This window comes from Protopterus annectens, chromosome 4.part0 (assembly GCF_019279795.1).
Source record: "Protopterus annectens isolate FY-2018-M chromosome 4.part0, PAN1.0, whole genome shotgun sequence".
NCBI classification, from domain to species: domain Eukaryota; kingdom Metazoa; phylum Chordata; order Ceratodontiformes; family Protopteridae; genus Protopterus; species Protopterus annectens.
The window spans coordinates 80296940-80316302 of NC_056733.1; the positions used below are offsets into that span (position 1 = coordinate 80296940).

General features: G+C 40.2%; 1 protein-coding gene across 14 annotated transcripts in view; it reads left to right on the forward strand.

The window, feature by feature from the left end:
- Positions 1-19363, forward strand: part of EXOC7 (exocyst complex component 7) — a 945568-nt gene that overhangs the window by 780869 nt on the left and 145336 nt on the right. For all 14 annotated transcript variants that reach the window (XM_044068105.1, XM_044068104.1, XM_044068108.1 and 11 more), the window contains one exon: positions 963-1026. In XM_044068105.1, coding sequence (XP_043924040.1) covers positions 963-1026 — 64 coding nt within the window. The remainder of the gene's footprint in view (positions 1-962; positions 1027-19363) is intronic.

Genomic DNA, 19363 nt, shown 5'->3' on the forward strand with positions numbered 1-19363 from the left:
TGGCGAAAGCCAAACACACTCTGGCTAGGCTTATAAATGCCCTAGGGCAGATAGCCTAGTACGAACCTATAAAAATGCAAAAGTGGCTATATGAACAAAAAAAAAATAACTGAATAAATATATACATACACACACACGAGCCTAAATGCATAGTGTTGAGAAGCAGGAATCATTTATACATAGTAAACCAAGAAAACAATTTAAGGTACTTATTGTAAAAGAGCATCAGGAAAAGAATGTAGGCTGGGGAAAAATGTGTTAGTATATCAGTGAAGAAGTGAGGGTTAAATGAAGTGGTATTCTGAGTGATACAAATAGTTGAGAGTATATTAAAGAAATGTGATTGATAAGTGGATAGTTAAAAGTTTAAATAAAAATCTGAAAGATGTGAAATAATGTGAAGGTTTAGAAAGGAGGCAAAGCTTCTGAATTTATGAAAATTGTAAGTAATGGAATGTACATGATACTTGCAGTTGAAATACTTTTAAGATGAACATCTTGGAGCAGAAAGGAAAGGGGAGGTCGAATTACTGGAGTTAAGAGTAGAGGTGTTAAGAAGAAATAAAGACTGCTAGAGGAAAATGTAGCTGAGGGTGGTGGGTAGTGGAGAATTGGGTTCAGTCTGTACAGTGGCATGATTGAGAGTACTTATTTTACATGCTCTGTAAAGAGCATTTCTTCCTCACTAACCCCCCTCCCAACTCTCTCCCTCACACACACACACACAAACTCTAACTATGCCATGCTTCGTAAACAAATAAGTTGTAAGCAGCATAAAACACTACAATAAAATAATGAAATTGATGCCTTGGAATAGAAGCCCCTCCCCATTTTTAAGGCTAGTATGTTTGCAAAAATTAACACTAGATAAAAACTGTTTCTTCTGGTAAAATAAGTAAGAGCACAGAAAATTGAAAGAAGTGTTAGGTGTTTGTATAACATATCACTTCTTTGTTTCATAGCTGGTCAAAGGTCATTGACTACATCAATGAAAAAAGCCTCCCTGCATTTCAGCCTGGAGCAAAGGTAAGAATGTGTGTACTTGTGTTATTTAATCCACCTTGTTTATCTCCTACCAGTGTAGCATGTTAATGATGATTTCAATTGAAATCAGGTAGATTAAGAAACTAGAAGACGTTATAAATTAAACTTCAAAACAGAAAAAAAATGATGGAAGAATGACAGCTGCATTGTCTATCAAGCTGAATTTTTTGAGTTTCAGTTTTTCAAGGACAAGTCTATAAACACTTGCTGAAAGTATCGATACAACACTGAGGCTTTCTGTGGAGAATTGTATTTATTTAACTTTTTTGAGACTGGCAAAGTACATTAAAGTGCTTTTATAGTATGTTTTTGTGAGAAAAAAGTGACTTCTGACAACTTTAAATTTTACCAGATTTTGCTGTTTGTTTTCCCTGGGAAAGAGGTACCATTTTTGCTTGAACATGGAACTGGTCCTCAGTCTTTCTTACAACCACAAAAAGAAAACGTTAAGCGAACAGCCTTTGTCACTACAGTAGGCTATAAATTTGCCTCAGCCATAAGTGGGTGACTTAGCAGTGGCCAAAGCTAATTCCTCAGACCACTCCTCTTTTATCCCAGATCCTTATGGTGTAACACCTACAACCACTAGAAACTGAGGGCTAGCCACATCATCTGCAACTATTGGGTCCCCTCAATGGGTGAGGGAGGGCCACTGTTGTCGGTCTTGGAGAGAGAACAGGGAGGACTTCCCTGTTTAGTCAGAATTTTGTGTCCACCCCTGAGGAAGCCTCTGCAGGCATTAACAACACTGCTGGCCCTGTTTTTCCTGTCAAAAAGAAACTAGGAACTGGAACAGCTATTTCACTTGTAACAGTTTAACATATTTTCAGCTTATAAGGTAGATGACAAAAAACAAAAGCAGTTTGTGTAATTTATATACCTAAATTTGAATGGATACAAAAATTCCCTTGCTTGTGGGGTCATAATAGAGTGAGATATATTGGGGTTTGGGTGGCAATGAGAGGGAAAGATTCACCTGAGATGACATGGGAAGACATAATGACAACGATTAGGAAGCACATAAAAGATGTTTTCTAGTGCCACTAATTCTTTATTTGGGACAAGTATCTGTATAAAGACCAGATGATCAGAAATGGAGGCAACTTATAAAATTAATTTCAGAGTAAACTCAGAGTGAATTGGGATATTTTAAACAGGTCCCTTGAATGATGGAGAAGTAGAGATGCCAGACTTACCTAACTACTTTGAAGCTGTGCAGTTCAAGGTGTGTTGTTATTTTATAGATAGGATATTTTGTGATTGGAAAGAACTTTTATTGGAGGAGAAAGCATATAATACAGTGGATAAAAACTTGGGGATTTGAGAATTATGGTAAGAGAAGAAAATAAAAGCAGTTATGAGGCACAGTTAAAAAGGTTGTTAATTGAAAGCATAAAAAAGAGGGTTGGAAAATGGTGGAGCTTTCAGCTGCTTGCCTATAAGACGAGAGAAGCCAGGCTTCAGGTCTAATGTTTCAATAATAAGGTACTGGGTAAATAAAAATTATAAGATTTTTTTTTTCTGGAAGCAACTAAAGAATGGGGATAGTAGAATGACATGGGAATAAACCTGTGGGAAATATGGTTTAAAGATTCATACATGGCTGCTTTTTATACAATCACAAAAGATATTTTAGAAACTTACAGTAGAGAACAATAAGGAGGGAATAGAGACCACAATTGTTTCATTTACTGCTGGAGGCAAGGATGGACTCAAGTTTGATAATAAGAATGGTGAGTAGAATGTATAAAGCAGTGATCGACACTGAGAGACAAAGGATCAAGTGGATATTAGTAACAAGATGGGAACAAACACTTCATCCAGCAGGCTTAGAGGAGCATTAGCAGGGGATATCTCCAAAGTCCCCAAAAAAGTAAGGAAAGGAAGGAAAGTTCATGTATTTGGTTGGAAATGTTTGCACAGATATTTTTACACTCCTATAAATAAGATGTTTCAGGAAACCAGCCCAATGTTGTTGGAGAGGGCATGATAAGGAAGTGGAGAATTTGGTACATATCTTTTGGGGATGTAACCAGCTGAGACAATTTCATACTGATCTAGGATACTTAACAGAACAGATATTGGGGAAGGCCTAGGAGAAAAATGAAGGAGAATACTACATGAATCATATGAAAGAGAACAGTAATAATAAGTTAAGTGAAGAGATGATGTTATTGTGGTTTGTATCAAAGAAAGCAGTCACTAAAAAATGGAAAATGTCAGAGGGGCCAACAATAAATGAGGTTTTGGGCCTGATGAAATATCTTCGGCAGCAGGAAGAAATGATGCTGAAGGGAAGCAAAAGTAGGTTCCACAGGAAGAAATGTCAAAGATGGGAGGAGATTGAATTAGAATTTAGAAAGCGAAGTGATGGGATATAGTTTAAAAAAAGACAAGAGAGTCTGTATAATTTGAAGTGGTTTGTGCAAATGTAAGTATGCAATGAGTTGGGCATAATGAGTAGTAATTGTGGAAGCAGTGGTGAAAATGGAATGTGAACTTAACCTGGTGGTAAATGGTGATTGTAAGAGTTTGTTCTGGGCTGGCTGTCTGTAACTATGGAATATGTAACACTATTATAAGCAAAAATAACTTTTTTCTTTCCTTTTTTGTTTATTAAGTAAGAGCCAGGTGTCACCTCCCTGTTAATGCGCTATGGAGTTTGCACTTTTATGTATAAATGTGGAAGAGAGGAAATAAAAGGCAGCACAAAAAAGTGAATCAAACTAGATAGAGCCCTTCGTGCCCTGGTTGTGCATCATATGCCATGGTTTTTCCTAATGTAGGTGCTTGTGTTTAGGAAGGTCAAGCAAATGTTTGCTTCCCTTGCTTCAAGGAGAGAAGAGCTCAGTCATGAAGCAAACCTTTTCTTAGTGGACTGCTGGTATCTTATGGTCTCTTTGTTTATATTTGCCATGCTCAAGTCATAGTGGCTCAAACATTGTGGCTGAAGGTGGCAGCTGTGTTGTCATGTTGTATGCTTCACTTTGGAGCAAGATCATAAGGCTTGTATTGTAATGTTTTCTGTATGGTCATATGTCGCAACCCCATGGGGAAATGCTAAATGGGCATTATAGAGTCTGTTTGCAGTCACTGTTTCTCTAATGTGCAGTGAACTTAGAGGGAGAATAATAAAGTAAGGGATGTCAGTGGCAAAGTTCCCAACTTGCAAGGGTGTACTTGAGTTGTCATTTACAGGATGTTATAGTTGAGCTGTTGTCAATAGTGCCCTGTTGCTAACAGCATTATCTGTTGCCATCAGACAGTGCCCATTAGAAGATGTTGTGGTCAGTGGCCACTCCAGTGCAGTTATAGCTGATTCAAGTGCTTAATTCAAGAATGTTTCTGTTGCTCACATATCTGCTGTGCTCCTTTGATCATTATCACACATCCTCATCAAACATCATGGTTTCCAGTCCAACTCCTGGAGCTGTTCCTTTTTTGGTGCACCTTTATATCAGGACCCAGTCTTTTAAGCCTTGTTCTTTGGACTGTCTTCTGGCTGCTTTACTCTGGTGATCTTTATCTGCTTCTAAGACCCTTTGAGGATGGGAGCTCTCTCGTTGGACACATTAGATGTCTTCCTGTTTCATTTGATGTATGAGGGGAGCCTTCTTGCTTAGTCACAGATACGTTTCCATTGTCTCTAAGTTCCCGGACAGTCTCACCATCCAGCCTTTGCTATTGGAAGTCCCTGTAAATCAGGAATATACTTGTTAGAACTGGAGGTGTCAGGTTGTCTTTGTTAGTTTTGTGATTTGCATTAAGTGTGCGTGCTGGATACGAGGAGAGGGGGGTATTTCTTTGTAGTTCCTGCAAGGAGCATGAGTATAATAATAAGCCCAAGTCTTTGTCCTTTTCTGTCAACATCATTTACTGTACCTCTGAGTGGATAGTTCACACCGTGATTGTTGTGGCCTAAATGCAGTGTTTAACATTTGTCTGCAGTGAACCTCAAATGCTGTCTTTCTGCTGTCTTGATCAGCTTTTTCATGCCTTTTCGTAGACCCCCCCCCCCTGAAATCCTCTGCTTCTGTTCTTTTGTTTACAAAGAGGTTTTTCTGTCCTCTCTTCATTCAGATGCATCAAAAATGAACCCTCCAAAGAGTACAGGACTTGGGAGCTACCTGTATGGTATTGCTGTAGCCAGTTCCTTGTTCCTGATAGTGTCTTCACCTTGAATTTTAAATTTGCTATAGTGCTTCTATGCTGGGAACTAAATACATTAATAGGTATATTGTAAATGCTGAAAGAATATTTAGAAATAAATACTCTCAGTTAAATTAAATACCGGTCTACAAACTGTCAATTATGGACGTGCAGAAGATGTTCCAAATAAGTCCAAGTTTTAAAATGTCCACTAAATGCTCCTGAGTAACATGAAGCAGGGTTAGTTTGCACAGGAGCAGGTCCAATACATCACATTACAAAAAACTTCAAATAAAGCATTCAGTTGGATGTTTTGAATCTCAGTATTTTTGTTCTTATTTTAGGAGACGCTAACTGCAAAAACTTCTGAACTGCGAAAAAACAGTATGCAGAATGCAGCAAGTTATTAAGATGTGGTGATGATAATAGCAATTATATCACAAAATTGCAGTTCATAAAGTAAAAGAACGGTGACCAAATGCCAGATGTCTCTCAAAGCTTCAAGATACTGGCATGGCAGCTTGTCAGTGAAGTAGGTGCCAGTAACAACTAGCATTGGCAATACCAACTGAAACGGTTCAGACAGTCTGAACAGATTGAAAAGAGCAGCAAGCACATACCAGATTCCCTTAACCCCACTGTTCACCAGTTCAGTAGCACAGCAGCTCAGTACAGAAGCAGGGACAACACACAGTGTTCCTGCATTAACACTGTATGAACTGGAACATTTTCAAACAATACAAATGGATTGAAAAGAACAATGAGCAAATGCCAGATGTTCTCCCAACTGCCAAGACCTACTGATCATCAGCTCACTGACACAGTACCTTCTCAGATAAACAGGAACTGCACACAATGCTCCAAAACCAACATCAGGATTTGGCAATGCAGTCACAATAAATAACTGAAGCAGTTATGATGATCTAAATGGCCCCTATCAGGGGGAAGTGAGGTAGCAAGACAAACAAAACTGAGATACCTAGTAATGCTCAGGGTAGTGCAGGACAGGAGTGTGCAGACAAGAACAAAATGGAGGCTTTGCAAGCACTAAAGCTTTTGTTAGAGTGAGAAAAGAACCCAAGTCACATATTCACAGTTAATCTGCGAGCATGGCACCTGAAGGGTAGATATTGCTTACAGATCAGTACTGCTGTACTTCACTGAATTTATGTGGGCATGCAAGTTTTGTCCTTTTTATTAACCTCATCAGCATAGCATAACTGGATAGTTTGGCTGTACTTCAGAAACAGTGTCTTTAAACCCAGTCCACATCTAGTGGGGTTTGGCTGTATTGACCTGAATGTAACCATACAGACTTAGTGGGGTTTGTCTTTATTAGCCTAAATATAACCATAAAGACTTAAAAAGTAAATCGTCATGGACATTCAGATGCCCTGTAGCTGAAACACTTAATGTCCTTAAGGCATCATTTGCATATATCCCATGGGCGTCCACTACAAGCAGTTTAAGGTATCACACAGTGAAAACTCTAGCTTAGCTGGGTTTTTCTTGCAGTTTGACTACTATAGTTTGTTAAGGGACAGGTGTGAACCAAGCATGAGGGTAGGAATGCATTTGGAAGATGAGGTTTTGGACTGTTGTCAGTGAACAAAGACTAAGTGATTAGAGGCCAGATAGGGTGAAGCAGAGCCAGAAAAATTGGAGCAGCAGGTGGTAAGATGGTTTGTTAGTTTCCTCCAGCAAGTACTAGTGTGGATTAGTGTATAGTAGACTGAAACAAGTCTGTCCAGTACCATACAGCTAAGATGCTTTGGAAGACACAAGTTAGCTTGGAAAAGCATGAATTAATGTAAAATAGCTTTGGCAAAATGTTGATACACTAGAGGGAAACAGAATATACAGTGAAGGTTGGAAAAGAGGGGTGTGTGAGAAGCAGGTTAAGTGCATTGGATATGGGATGGTTTATAGGTTCATAGGTGTATACTAGGCTCACTGCCACATAGGCCTTTTATAAGCCTAAATTATCCTAAACTAAATTATTATTATTTAATCCAATGTTGTCTGTTTTCATCCTTTCAAATGTGTGGGTTGCCGGATCTGATGGGATCTGACCACAGCATTGACTTTGAGGCTTTATTGGAACCAGAGCTGTGACCCCTCCCCTACCCATAATTCCCTAAGCTGTACCTCAGCTTCCCAGATCTCATTTGCCACTCAAATGATATGGACTTGCACAGAGTTCTCTCCAGCAGTGGGTTATATTTTCTTATTCTTACTGCTTCCCTCCTGTCTTCTACTGTGAGAGTTTCTCTTTTGCTTTTTTTTTTTCTTCTTAGTGTTAAAATGTATGTAGTTATTTATGGAGTTATGAACTTAGAGTAGTTTACTTAACTTTCAAAGTTAAGGCCTTAGGCCCACCTTTCTGATACAGTTATTAGTATTCATATTTGACTAAACATGTGTGTGTGTGTGTATATATGTGTGTATATATATATATATATATATATATATATATATATATATATATATATATATATATATATATATAGTCTCAAATTTTTCTCTAGTCTTTTGATCTGTTTTTGTACTTAACAGTTTTATCTATCAGGATCTCTCCATGGTTTAAAAATGCTCAGAGTGTGGGCATAGACTTGCACAGCAGGACCCACACTCCAAATGTGTCTGTTGTCTTGGTGTATAATGTCAGTCTTGTACAGTACTTAATGTTAGTTCGCTTCAAACCAGAAGGGACAAAGTTGCTTTAAAAGGACTCCTTATGGCACCGTCAAGGGCTACTCCTTCACCTTCTTCTTTAATTAAGCAAGAAAAGTCCAAGTCAAATGGACTAGACAAAGAAAAGGAAGTCAAAATGGGATAGAGAGAATAGGAAAGGAGCAAATCTCCCTCTAAAACTTCCAGGGAAAAGGTCTCCAGAGCAGACAACCTCAGATGGTCTAAGCCCTAAGGGTCCCAGAATTTCAGAGCTGACACCTACTTGGGCCTGATCCCCTTCTCCATGCACCAGTTAGTCATCCTTACAAGAAAGGAGATATGCTTGGCCACCTTCGGTAGCATCATCCACTTGGTAATCATAAAGCCTCACAGAACTCAACATCAATAATATGATGATGAAGTTCTTGAACATAGATACAGCTTGGGGTTATCCCAGTACCATCCCCTGGGAAGGTACTGAGCACTGGCCAGCTTACTTCTCCCTTACAGGAATCTGTACCGACTCACCCTTTGGGTTTGGTATTACTGGGTCCAACCGGCACTGGAGCACCTTTGTCAGTGCTGGATCTGCTTATGTCTTCAACTACATCCCTCTCTGTCTCTTTCTTTCTAAATCAACGCCAATGCCTTCGAGTCAAGATGAGACTCAGAGCTGAAGTTTGTATGCTAAGTTCTTAGGGGGGGTGAATTGAAACCAAGATTCTTGGAGACATCTCTGTCTCTCAGGACTTCAGCCCTGGACAGCTCAGATCCAAGATCAACTTCAGGGCCTGGAGTCGTCGATGCTGATTTTTCCTCCTCCTCTTTGGAATGCAGGGAATCATTGGTTCTGTGGCAGCCTCGGCCTTTGAGGCTTTTGAAAGGGTTTTGGCAAATCCCAAAGACAAGGTAGCTTCAACCAGTTCAGTTTCATTCGTACCCCTTTTGCAGTCTGTTTCCCCACCTCTTCATCCTGTCAGACAGGGACAGCTGGTACCAAGGGCTTCTGAGGAAGTTTGCTTCATTAACTCCCCATCCAATTCTGATCCTTTGGCTGCTTCCCAAGAAGGAGCTCTCAGAAAATGGGCTTGCAAGCCAAAGTCTTTCACAGAAGATACTGACTTAGAGGAAGGGGAGGGTTCTCCTTGCTCCCTCACTGAAGATGCCACATTTGGTGATATTCTCAAATTAATGAAACAGAAAGGGGGGTTGGTCATCCCAACACCCTTCACGTGATGAGTCAGCATTCTTGGAGGGCTTTGGTTCCAGACCACCATCATCCTGGGTTGTACCTTCCGTTGACCCACTTATTAATCTTATGACTCAGTGGACATGGAGGAAACCTAATTTGCTGGAGCCTATCCCTAAGAAAGCTGATCACATGTTATCTTCACCAACAGACAGGAAGCACTGGAGTAAGGGTCTACTAGTAGATGCTATGGTGATGGAATCAGCCAGCAAGAAAGAGGTATTGGAAGAAAGCTCGTCTATTCATCCCTCTAACAGAGAATTTAGGACAATGGACAGCTTTGGGAAGCAGGCCTGTGTGTCAGCAACTCTTGCCCTTAGATCACTGAACTGTCTAGCCCATTTAACAAGATTCCAGAGAGACTTGACTAAAGAGATCTCCAAGTTACTCTCTGGGTGTTGCCTGCAGATGTTCAGAAAATGACAGACTCCCAGCTTTCCACCCTACAATCATCCTCTAATGTCATCATGAGTCTGCTCTCTAGTGCAGCTAATGGTATGGCCAGAGCAGCAAGCACTGGCATTACTGTGTGTCGCCACACCTGAATTCAATTTTGTGACTTTGTGAAAAGCTTTAAGTCATCATTTTACTAATGCCCTTTATGGTGGTTCCACGTTGTTTAGACCGAAAGTCAAGAGTACAGTCATCAGGAGCCAACTGTCTCTCTCTCTCTCCCTCCCCCTCTCTGCAGTGGGAGTATGCTTCTCCACCCCACAAAGAACATTCTCTAAGAACAAGAGATCAGGGAAGAAGATGTGGTTCCACAAATCATGGTATACTTTCCATAACTCCCAAGGTGACAGACCTCCTAGTGGCAGAGGGGCAGGCAGTTTTAATGGACGACATCCAGGAGGCAGAGGTGGACCCACATAATCAAGGCTTTTGTGGTCCATTTTGTAAGAAAGCCTTTCAGTACTTCTGAATGGTTGCCTGAATGCTGCAGTCTTGAGGCAGTCGGGCTTCTTTCTCTGCATCCTCAAGCCTGGCACATGACAACATCAGATTCATGGGTGCTAAGAATAATATCCAGAGGCTGTTTAATTTCCTTTTCCCTCTCACCTCAGGGTGGAACATCAGGAACTTTCTTCTTTTTCTATCAGTCTGACTTAGCAGCCATAGAAATTTCAAAGCTGCTAGAAAACAAGTAATCTAACTCGTCCCTCATGACCAGTTAGAATCCAGAGTGTATTCCAGTTTTTATTTTTTTTTTTTTTTTTTTTTTTTTAGTACCAAAGACGACTGGGGACCTCAAACCTGTTTTGGATTTCAGTCACCTAAACCAGTTCATAAGACAGCCAAAATTCTGTCCATTCTACCTCTTTTGAGGAAGTATGATTGGATGTTCTATATAGATCTCCAAGATGTTTACTATCATATCAAAATAGCGAAGCAATCCAGGAGATTTCTCCCCTTCCAGCTGGGAGCCAATCACTTCTAATTCAGAGCACTGCCATTCAGTCTCACCAGAGTCCCCATGATGTTCATTAAGATCATGGCACTATTAGCTGTGTACTTGCACCTACTGGGGATCCATATCTTTCCATATCTCTCCAATTGGCTCCTCACTGCCTCCACCATCTCCTACTCATGCAGTGGGACCAAGCACTTCAGCTGCTTCTGAATTTAGGAATATCCATAAACCTGCCAAAGTGTCAGCTGCCTCTAACACAAAGTATAGAATTCATAGGTTACCACCTAGACACCAAATTTCAAACAGTAAGCCTTCCCCATTTCAGAGTTCCATCACTTTGTCTTACAGTTTTTTTAAGTGTTATATCATCAGCAAAGTTTATCCTGTGACTTTTAGGTCTCATGGTGTCTACAATTCTAATGATTCCCTTAGCCAGATATTACATGAGGTTTCTGCAAGGACTTTAGAAGAAAAGTGGTCTCAATCTATTCCCCTTCTGCATTCAAATATTCAAATTACTCATGTCTGCAAAAGACACATTTCTTGGTGAATAACATCCCATCTGTGAACAAGGGTCGTCCTTTCCAGACGGATTCGCCAATTGCAACAGTGACCATAGATGCAGCCCTTCATGGGTGGGAGGAGGGCAGTTTGAAGGGAAAAATGGTCCAAATTACACGGTTGTCAGTAGAGACCAACCTTCACATCAGTGTCTTGGAGTTGAGAGTAGTACTTATTGTTGCAGCATTTCAAGACCTCTTCCCCAAGGGTGTGATCTCCATACAGACAGAGTGTGACTGTGTGATATGGTATGTCAGCAAACTAGAAGGAACCGGATCTTATCTGTGTCGAGAGGCCATTAGGGCCTGGCAATGGGTGATGTCTTAACAGTGCTTTCTTCTAGCAATGCACATCCCGGGGTCCTCCATCAAACAAACAATGCTCACAAACAAATTGAGCAGGACAGTGCTGATGCCTCATGAGTAGTACCCCAATCCTGCAGTGACACAAGCAGTTTTCAGTCTCTGGGGCCAACCTTGCTGTGACTCCTTTGCTTCCTATTTCAACAACAAATTCAGAAGATGTACTACCCTGATCCCTCCACAGGAACAGTCACCAAGGGATGCTTTGCTCCACAACTGGCCCCTGGGTCTCCTGTATGCCTTTCTCCCTTTACCCTAATGAACAAATTTCATACAGAAAGCAAGACGGTGTAAGGCCAGGGTGATTCTCATTGCCCCCAAAAGACATGGTTCCCCTACCTATGGCCTCTACTAGTACATCCTCCGTGCATGTTGGATCATTATCCAGATCTACTTACTCACCCATCTTGATTCCCTCCTCTGGAACAGAAGTCCACGACGTTAACCACATGGTTCCTTCAATTTTAACCACAGCCAGAAATACCAGGCTTTCCCCTGCAGTAGTCAACATTCACTCTGCTTCACAGAAACCATCAACTGGGAAAATATGTCACAGTAAATTGAGGAGGTTTTTGATCTGGACCTACTCCAAAGGTCTGGATCCATTTTCAGCACTGGTTCCTTCCATACTTGTAAGATGGTTCCAGTCTTCCATCGATACAGCATCTTTATTCTGCAAGAAGCATCCGAAAGGCCACCAAAATAATATAGGACAACACACATGGACTGTTTAAGCATCTGGAATTGGACAGAAGGCATTGCAGCATCTGCTGCAGGACTACAACATTCTGTAATAGTTTCAACCCTACAGTGACTAGACGTCTGAACTTGGGCACTAGTGCAAGGGGTCTGGACACATAATAAGTCAGTTTTTATTTATTTGTGCAATATATACTTACATATTTTCCAAGTAAGTGCGATATTTATTTATTATATCCATAGTCAGTATTATTTAACTCATTCAAGTGCAATATTAGACAAATAACTTAGGCATTTCAATCTGTAATGTGTTTTGTATTACTTTAAATAGGGTAGTTAATTTAACTCAGGGTAGGGATTTCTTTTCATATGAGTGTTGGTAAATGTCTTCTCTTTCTTGCATGTATTGGGAGTAGTATTGTATTTGTTAGTTATGTTTATTCCTCTCCTTGTATGTGTTCTTTCACTTTTCTTTGTAATCTCAAGAATTGAGCTGATGCACGAAATTTGATTTAGGCTTCACATGTGTAGTTCTAAATGACAATAACATTTACTTTGACTTTGACATACTTGAATGTTTATCTAATCCATTTGACAAACATTCCAGTTTTGTCACCATCAAGGTTCAATTACAATTTCCATTTTTCACATTGGACATAAAGACATGCCAATAGCTTCTCTAAAAATTTCAAAAGCCTTCCTTAAAGGTGCTTATCTACTGAGACCTCCCATTAGAGATCCAGCACCTCCTTGGGACATCACCATTATGTTACAAGCTGTAACTCCAGTCCCTTTGAGCCCACTACCACAGCAGATCTAACATTTCTTACATGGAAAAAATTTTGTTAGTGGCAGTAACATCACCCAGATGAATCTCAAAACTACAAGCCCTGTCCTCAAAGCCCCTTTATCTGGGGTTCCTCAAAGGTAGAGTTATTAATGCATCCTTTGTTCCTAAGGTGGCATCCGAAACTAATTGAAATCAATCAATATATTTACTTAACTTTTTTCCAAGGTTCTCAAACAAAGGAGAATACTTACTGCACGTTAGATGTTTACAGACAACTCAGATGCTTTATCCACAGGATAGAAAATTGTAGAAAGGATGATTAGTTATTAATTTCCTTTTCTAAACCTAAGTTGGGTAAGGTAGTCACTAAAGTTAGTAAAAAATAAAAAAAATAAACAACAACACGACTCGGAACGGTACAATAAAAGCAGGTAAATAAAAATAAAATAAAAGTACCGAGCCTGCAAGGCTTAAAATAAAACCAGTTTTTAATACACAAGAGAACAAAGTACAACAAAGTTTGTTGTACGTTGTTCTCTTGTGTATTAAAAACTGGTTTTATTTTAAGCCTTGCAGGCTCTGTACTTTTATTTTATTTTTAGTCACTAAAGTTACCTTTTCCAGATAGCTCTCAAACTACATTTCCTTGATATATAATAATAAGACTTTACCCTTACTGGGTAAACCTAAAGCACATTCAACCAGAGCAGTCTCTACTTCTACAGCCTTTAACACAGGATTATCTGTTGACGACATTTGTGCCATGGTCACCTGGGCAACAGTACATACATTTGTCTCTCATTATAAGCTGGATTGTCTATCCAGATCATGTTCCTGCTTTGGTTCTACAATACTCAGGAATGGCCTTCCTTGGTACCAAAAGTTGGATAGCTTGGAATTCTGTCCCTCAAGTTTGAACCATCGAAAATAGTCAACTTTCGATACGAAAGTTATGTGCTTACCATAATGTTAGATCCATATCGTCTGCTTTTTGTCCATTTCAAACTCCCTCCCACTTACTCCCTTCTAAATTTTCACCTGTGGCTTTGAGATTATTGAGTGGATAGTAATCCCTGTATGTGCATAGTCATATGGGACTGTTCCACTATTCCTCAACAATGTGGGATTATATAATTAAAGACATTCTGTCTTGGGAGGTGTCCCATTGCGTAGTATTCTCGTATATTACAGAAGGGGGGGGTGCAGCCTCGATCTGAGGTAGAGCCTATGGAATTATGGGTAGGGGAGGGGTCAGAGCTCTGGACCCAGTAAAGCTTTGAAGTTGGTGCCAAGGTCAGATCCCATCAGATCTGACAGCCCACATGCTTGAAGCAGGCGGAAATCAGACAGCATCGATCTGACAGTATGCTAAGTACATGACTTTCATTTATCGACCATGGGGTGGGTAAAGTCAGTCTTTAACCAAATGGGTTAGGTTACTTAGAGCACAAAAAGGGAAATTTTCTAGGCTTACAGTGGCTTGCAGGGATAGCAAGCCTAGTACTTACCTATGAACCTATAAGCCTGGCAATGCAACCCAAAAGTGTTCCATGCATTTTTGTATGTTAGACATTTAGACATTTACTTAAGTGGTATATGTTAGTTGGGACATGATTTACTGACTGCCTGTATCCATCAGAGACACGAGCACTAGGCCACGGTTGAATTTCCAATCCACTGGTCCAGGTTACATTTAAATAGGTTAGGGAGGGACTTTGTTTCACATGGATGGTGAGTCTGTTCCTGATGGTTGGAACTTTTTGAGATATGTTATCTGTCTCTCCAACGTGTCCTATTTATGTAACAAGCAAAATATTGGTCCTTAGATCTAGTAGTTCTGATATTGTTCATTTTTCTGATGTGTGAAAGATTCATCATAGCGAAACCAAATAATGCCTTGTATGCCAGGCATAGGTCGCCTGTAAGTGGTCTGTAGGAAACAGAGTATAGAGACAGGGCTTTGAGGTGATCCGCATATGACATTTTTATGTCCTGTATTCTTTTTGTATGGAATCTTTGCAGACATTGCAGTTGCTGCATGCATCTGGTCACATTCATATCAAAGTGGGCATTAATACTCAGTGATGGGTCTGATGCAGTCTGAGTACAGTGGCCAATGAGATCCCTGGACCTGCACTTGTAAGTTGAGTGACAAAGAATGATTTCCTTACTACCTTAGACACATGCTGGTCGAAAGCTAGGTTACTTTCTACTGTGTTCCCAAATCCCTGATTACTGCATTAATTATTATGAGTGTTTTATCAATGATGTAGTTTTCTGGGATGGCAGACTTCCCAAAAGGTGCTAATATGCATTTCTTAGCACTGAGTTTTAAGCCATGACTTTGGCACCAGCCATTTGTCTGTATTAGACACACTTGTAAGATGCTAGTGATTTGGGAGTGTTCTGTGACTGCTCCCAACTTGCAGTCATCTGCGAACTTAGCCAGAGACCATTGACATTGGCTTTGACTTCCAAGAAGTAGATGCCAAAGAGGAATAGGCCCAGCTCAGAGCCTTGAGTAGCTCCACTGGTGATTGGTCTCTTTATGGAGTGGGTCTTACCAGTCCTAACATCCTGGGTCCCGTCTGTTCACCACCTGGCTATCCAGCATGTTATGTAGGGTTTTTTGCCCAGTTCCATAAGTTTGTTTACAATGCCTGAGTAAGGTATTTTTTCAAATGCCTTACCCAGGTCGAGGTAGACAGTATGCACCATTTTACCCTCATCCATTGCCTTGACAACCTCAAAGAAGTCCACCAAGTTTAGTAGACATGACCTTCCCTTGACAAAAAATTGTGTTGGGTCCAGTGTCTGAAGGTTTCCTGCATCTCTGATGATCATTTTCATGATAATTCATTCCATGGCTTTGCATATGAGATTAGTCAGACTAATAAGTCACTAGTTTTCAGGGTCTGTTGATGGTCTGCATTTATGAGGAGGGATGACTGTAACATTTCTCTATTCTCATGGCGCAAAGCCTGTTCTGAGACTATAGTTAAATAGTGACTCCAGTGGACATGGTAGATCATATTTTAGGCTACAGGAGGCATCATGGGATATTATTGGGTATCACTGAGGCTGTTTTCTTGGCCTTGGTGAGCACAGTCAGGACATGCCCCCTTTTTATAGTTGGAGGGGTTTTGTTTGTAGGTATTTTCCTGGGGTTGGATGGAGGTGAGTGGGGGTAAAATTAGAACTAAATTTGTCAGCCAGTAGATTCGCTATATCGCTCAGCTCAGTGAATGTGATATCATTAACTCATTCACTCTAGAACAGCTCAGAAAATGCTGACTGCTTACTTTCCACCATAGGAACAACAATGCATCCTGAGCTCATTTTCAGATAATCCGTAATACCTCACAGAAAACAAATGTTCATAACTCTTTAACCATAAGAGCCAGACTAAAAATGTAAATGTGAAAGTTGTTCAGTAGACACTGATATTTCCAGCGGTGTAAATGTTGATAGTGTGTATCTAAGTCATTATTAAATATTTGCCAAGGAATGCTGATGGTATGCATATTTTTTACCCCTTTGATAAAACAAATGGCAATAAATTGGTGAATGTACCATGTAGACCCATACTATTTGCAATTAATTTGTCTGAATGTCATCTTTAAAATTATACCTTAACTATTACTGTGTGTTGCTCCTTTACTGAGATATTTACAGAAATATTATTAATATTATATTTCTCATAATCTGAAATTTAAACAAAGCATAATCTTTTGTCACCTGTAACAGCCAGAGACTGCATATCAGTGTACAAGTTGTGTGGCTTAATGTCTGCTTCAAAATGATCCATTGTGTGTTGTCAGGTCTACTTCAGAAGAATGTCAAACCAAAAGACTGAATCCCAAAAGAATGAAAATTCAAAATACTGAACACATTTTTAATGCAGGGGACAAGCCCCCTTGCACCCCTCACACCCTCTGCTAACTATATATACCAAATCCAAGATCGCACAACAGTGGAGAAGGGGCAAATTCCATCATTTAGTAGTTTGAATTTTCAGTCTTTTTGGATTTGGTCATTTGGTTTGTCAGTCTTCTGAAGTTGACACGTTCTGTCACCATTCTCCCTTGCAAAGATATGGGCATAAAAATGAGAAATATAATAATTTCCACTATGTGAGAAGTAAGCCAAGTATTTGATTTCTGTCCTTGTCATAGATTACCATTAATTTCTTGCAGAAATTGATGTTCTGCTGTGAATATTACACTTCATCTCTGACCTTATCTTATTTCCTTGCACACATATTGACAGAAATATGGCAAAAATATTAATTTTCATAATCCCACAAGCAAACAAACTGTGATATCTGTCCATGTGTGATGCTCACATTTCATATTATTACATGAAGTTTAACATTTTGATACTGGCTTCAAAAGGATGCTTCACTTATCGCCTTGCCATCTTTCCTAGCAGAGTTATTTTCCAAAATATGAAAACATCATTTTCATAACCAAAGTCATGAACAAACTGTAACATATCTGTGTATGTGTCCAGCATACAGAAACAGTTTTTACCATGTTGTAAGTATTAGTACTGTCTTCAAATGAGGTCGGTCTTAGCATGTTGACATGTTCCCTACCAGAGTTATTCACCAAAATATGAAAAAAATATATAATAAATTTCATAACCTAAGTCATAAACTGTGATATATGTACATGTGTACAATATACAGATACAGTTCTTTCAATGTCTTAAAATGAGGTTTTACTCAACATGTTACAAGTTCCATAGCAGACAGAACCAACAAAATGTGAAAATTATCATTTTCATAACCTGAGTCATATTCAATTACAGTTCTTTTACTGTGTTATAAGTAGTGAAACCATCTTAAAATGAGGTTTTCATAAAATTGTGAGTTTTACTTACCATAGTGGTCCTACATGGTCATGGTTGTTTTCCATCCCTTGTCACTAGGTGCATGTTTCCAGTATATCCTGCATTGCTGCCATCATGCTGTTAAGGAGATCAGTCAAGAATAGGTCAATGCCGTCTTCATTTAGGTGACTCCGTCACTTCTGAAAACATGAACATCTTCTGCAGTGATGTTGTTATGGCTGATTGTTCATTCTCCAGCCCTCTGCATTAAGCCTTGCATGAACTCATTCTGTAACCATCTGGCCTTGTGCACTGCCCATTGGCTGTGTGCATGTCTCCAAGTGTGGCAAGGAATTATGTCAGACCACACAAAATGACAACATGGCCACCATGACTGCATGTATTCTAAAATCACCTTGATTTGAAACCTCAGCATTCCAATTGAATGAGTGATGACATCGTTCCCTGCAATGTACAACACAAGAATGTCAGGCTCAGGGTAGATGGAATGCTTCTCTTACAACAACTGCAGGAGTCCACTCCAATGTATACCTCCTCTTGCAATTCAGTGTACCTTCACGCTAGATGTGGGGAAGTTCAAGTTGTAGTATTTGCCACTTCTGGAAGCATGGCTGGCAGCCGAGTGAATGTAGGAATGCCCACACACCCACAGTCTCATTTGCCATTCCCCTGCTCTTGAAGCCATGTCACTGTCGCAAGGAAGAAGCACCTGCACAGGGCAGAAATGCAAATAGGTTACTGGTGATGATTGGGAGATTTACTGCATTTTACACGAACTTCAGAACAAACTGGCTCCCCACTTAAGCACCATGTTCAATAATAGCCTTGCATCAGGTTTTGTGCCCACTGAATGGCGCACAGCAACAGTTATCCCACTCCACAAAGGGGGAGCCACCATTGACACCAGGAACTATCGACCTATTAGCCTGACGAGCCTGGTCTGCAAGGCCATGGAACGTAACATCATGGAACTCATAAACAAAGACATTGGTAACCTCCAAACTCTGGAACCCACCCAGTTCGGGTTTGTGAAAGGCAGATCATACCTCCTGAACCTGATCAACTTCTTTGAAGCAGTCACCAAAGCTGTGGATGAGGTTAAGGTGGTTCACACAGCCTATCTTGACCTCGCCAAGGCTTTCGACACCATCCCCCATTCTGGAATTATAGCTAAACTCACCAAACTAGGTGTAAATCCTTGTCACAAGATGGGTAGCCAACTGGCTCACTGACAGAACCCACACTGTAAAAGTTGCAGACTCCAAATCTGGCCTCAAAGCAGTGACAAGTGGAGTACCACAGGGTTCCATCCTGGGACCTCTCCTGTTTGGTATCTACTTCTCTGAAGTACAGGCTAACACAGAAGGCCTCTGGCTAACGAAGTTTGCAGATGACTGCAAACTAGGAGCCATAGTCAAGTCCTGAAATGATGTGGACATCCTACAGAAGGGCCTCACTGTGACAGATGCCTGGTGTCAGAGCCATGGCCTCAAGCTCAATGCCAAAAAGTGCAGTGTCATCCTCTTTGGTAAAAACTCTGTACCCATGAACTACCACATAGACAGCAATCT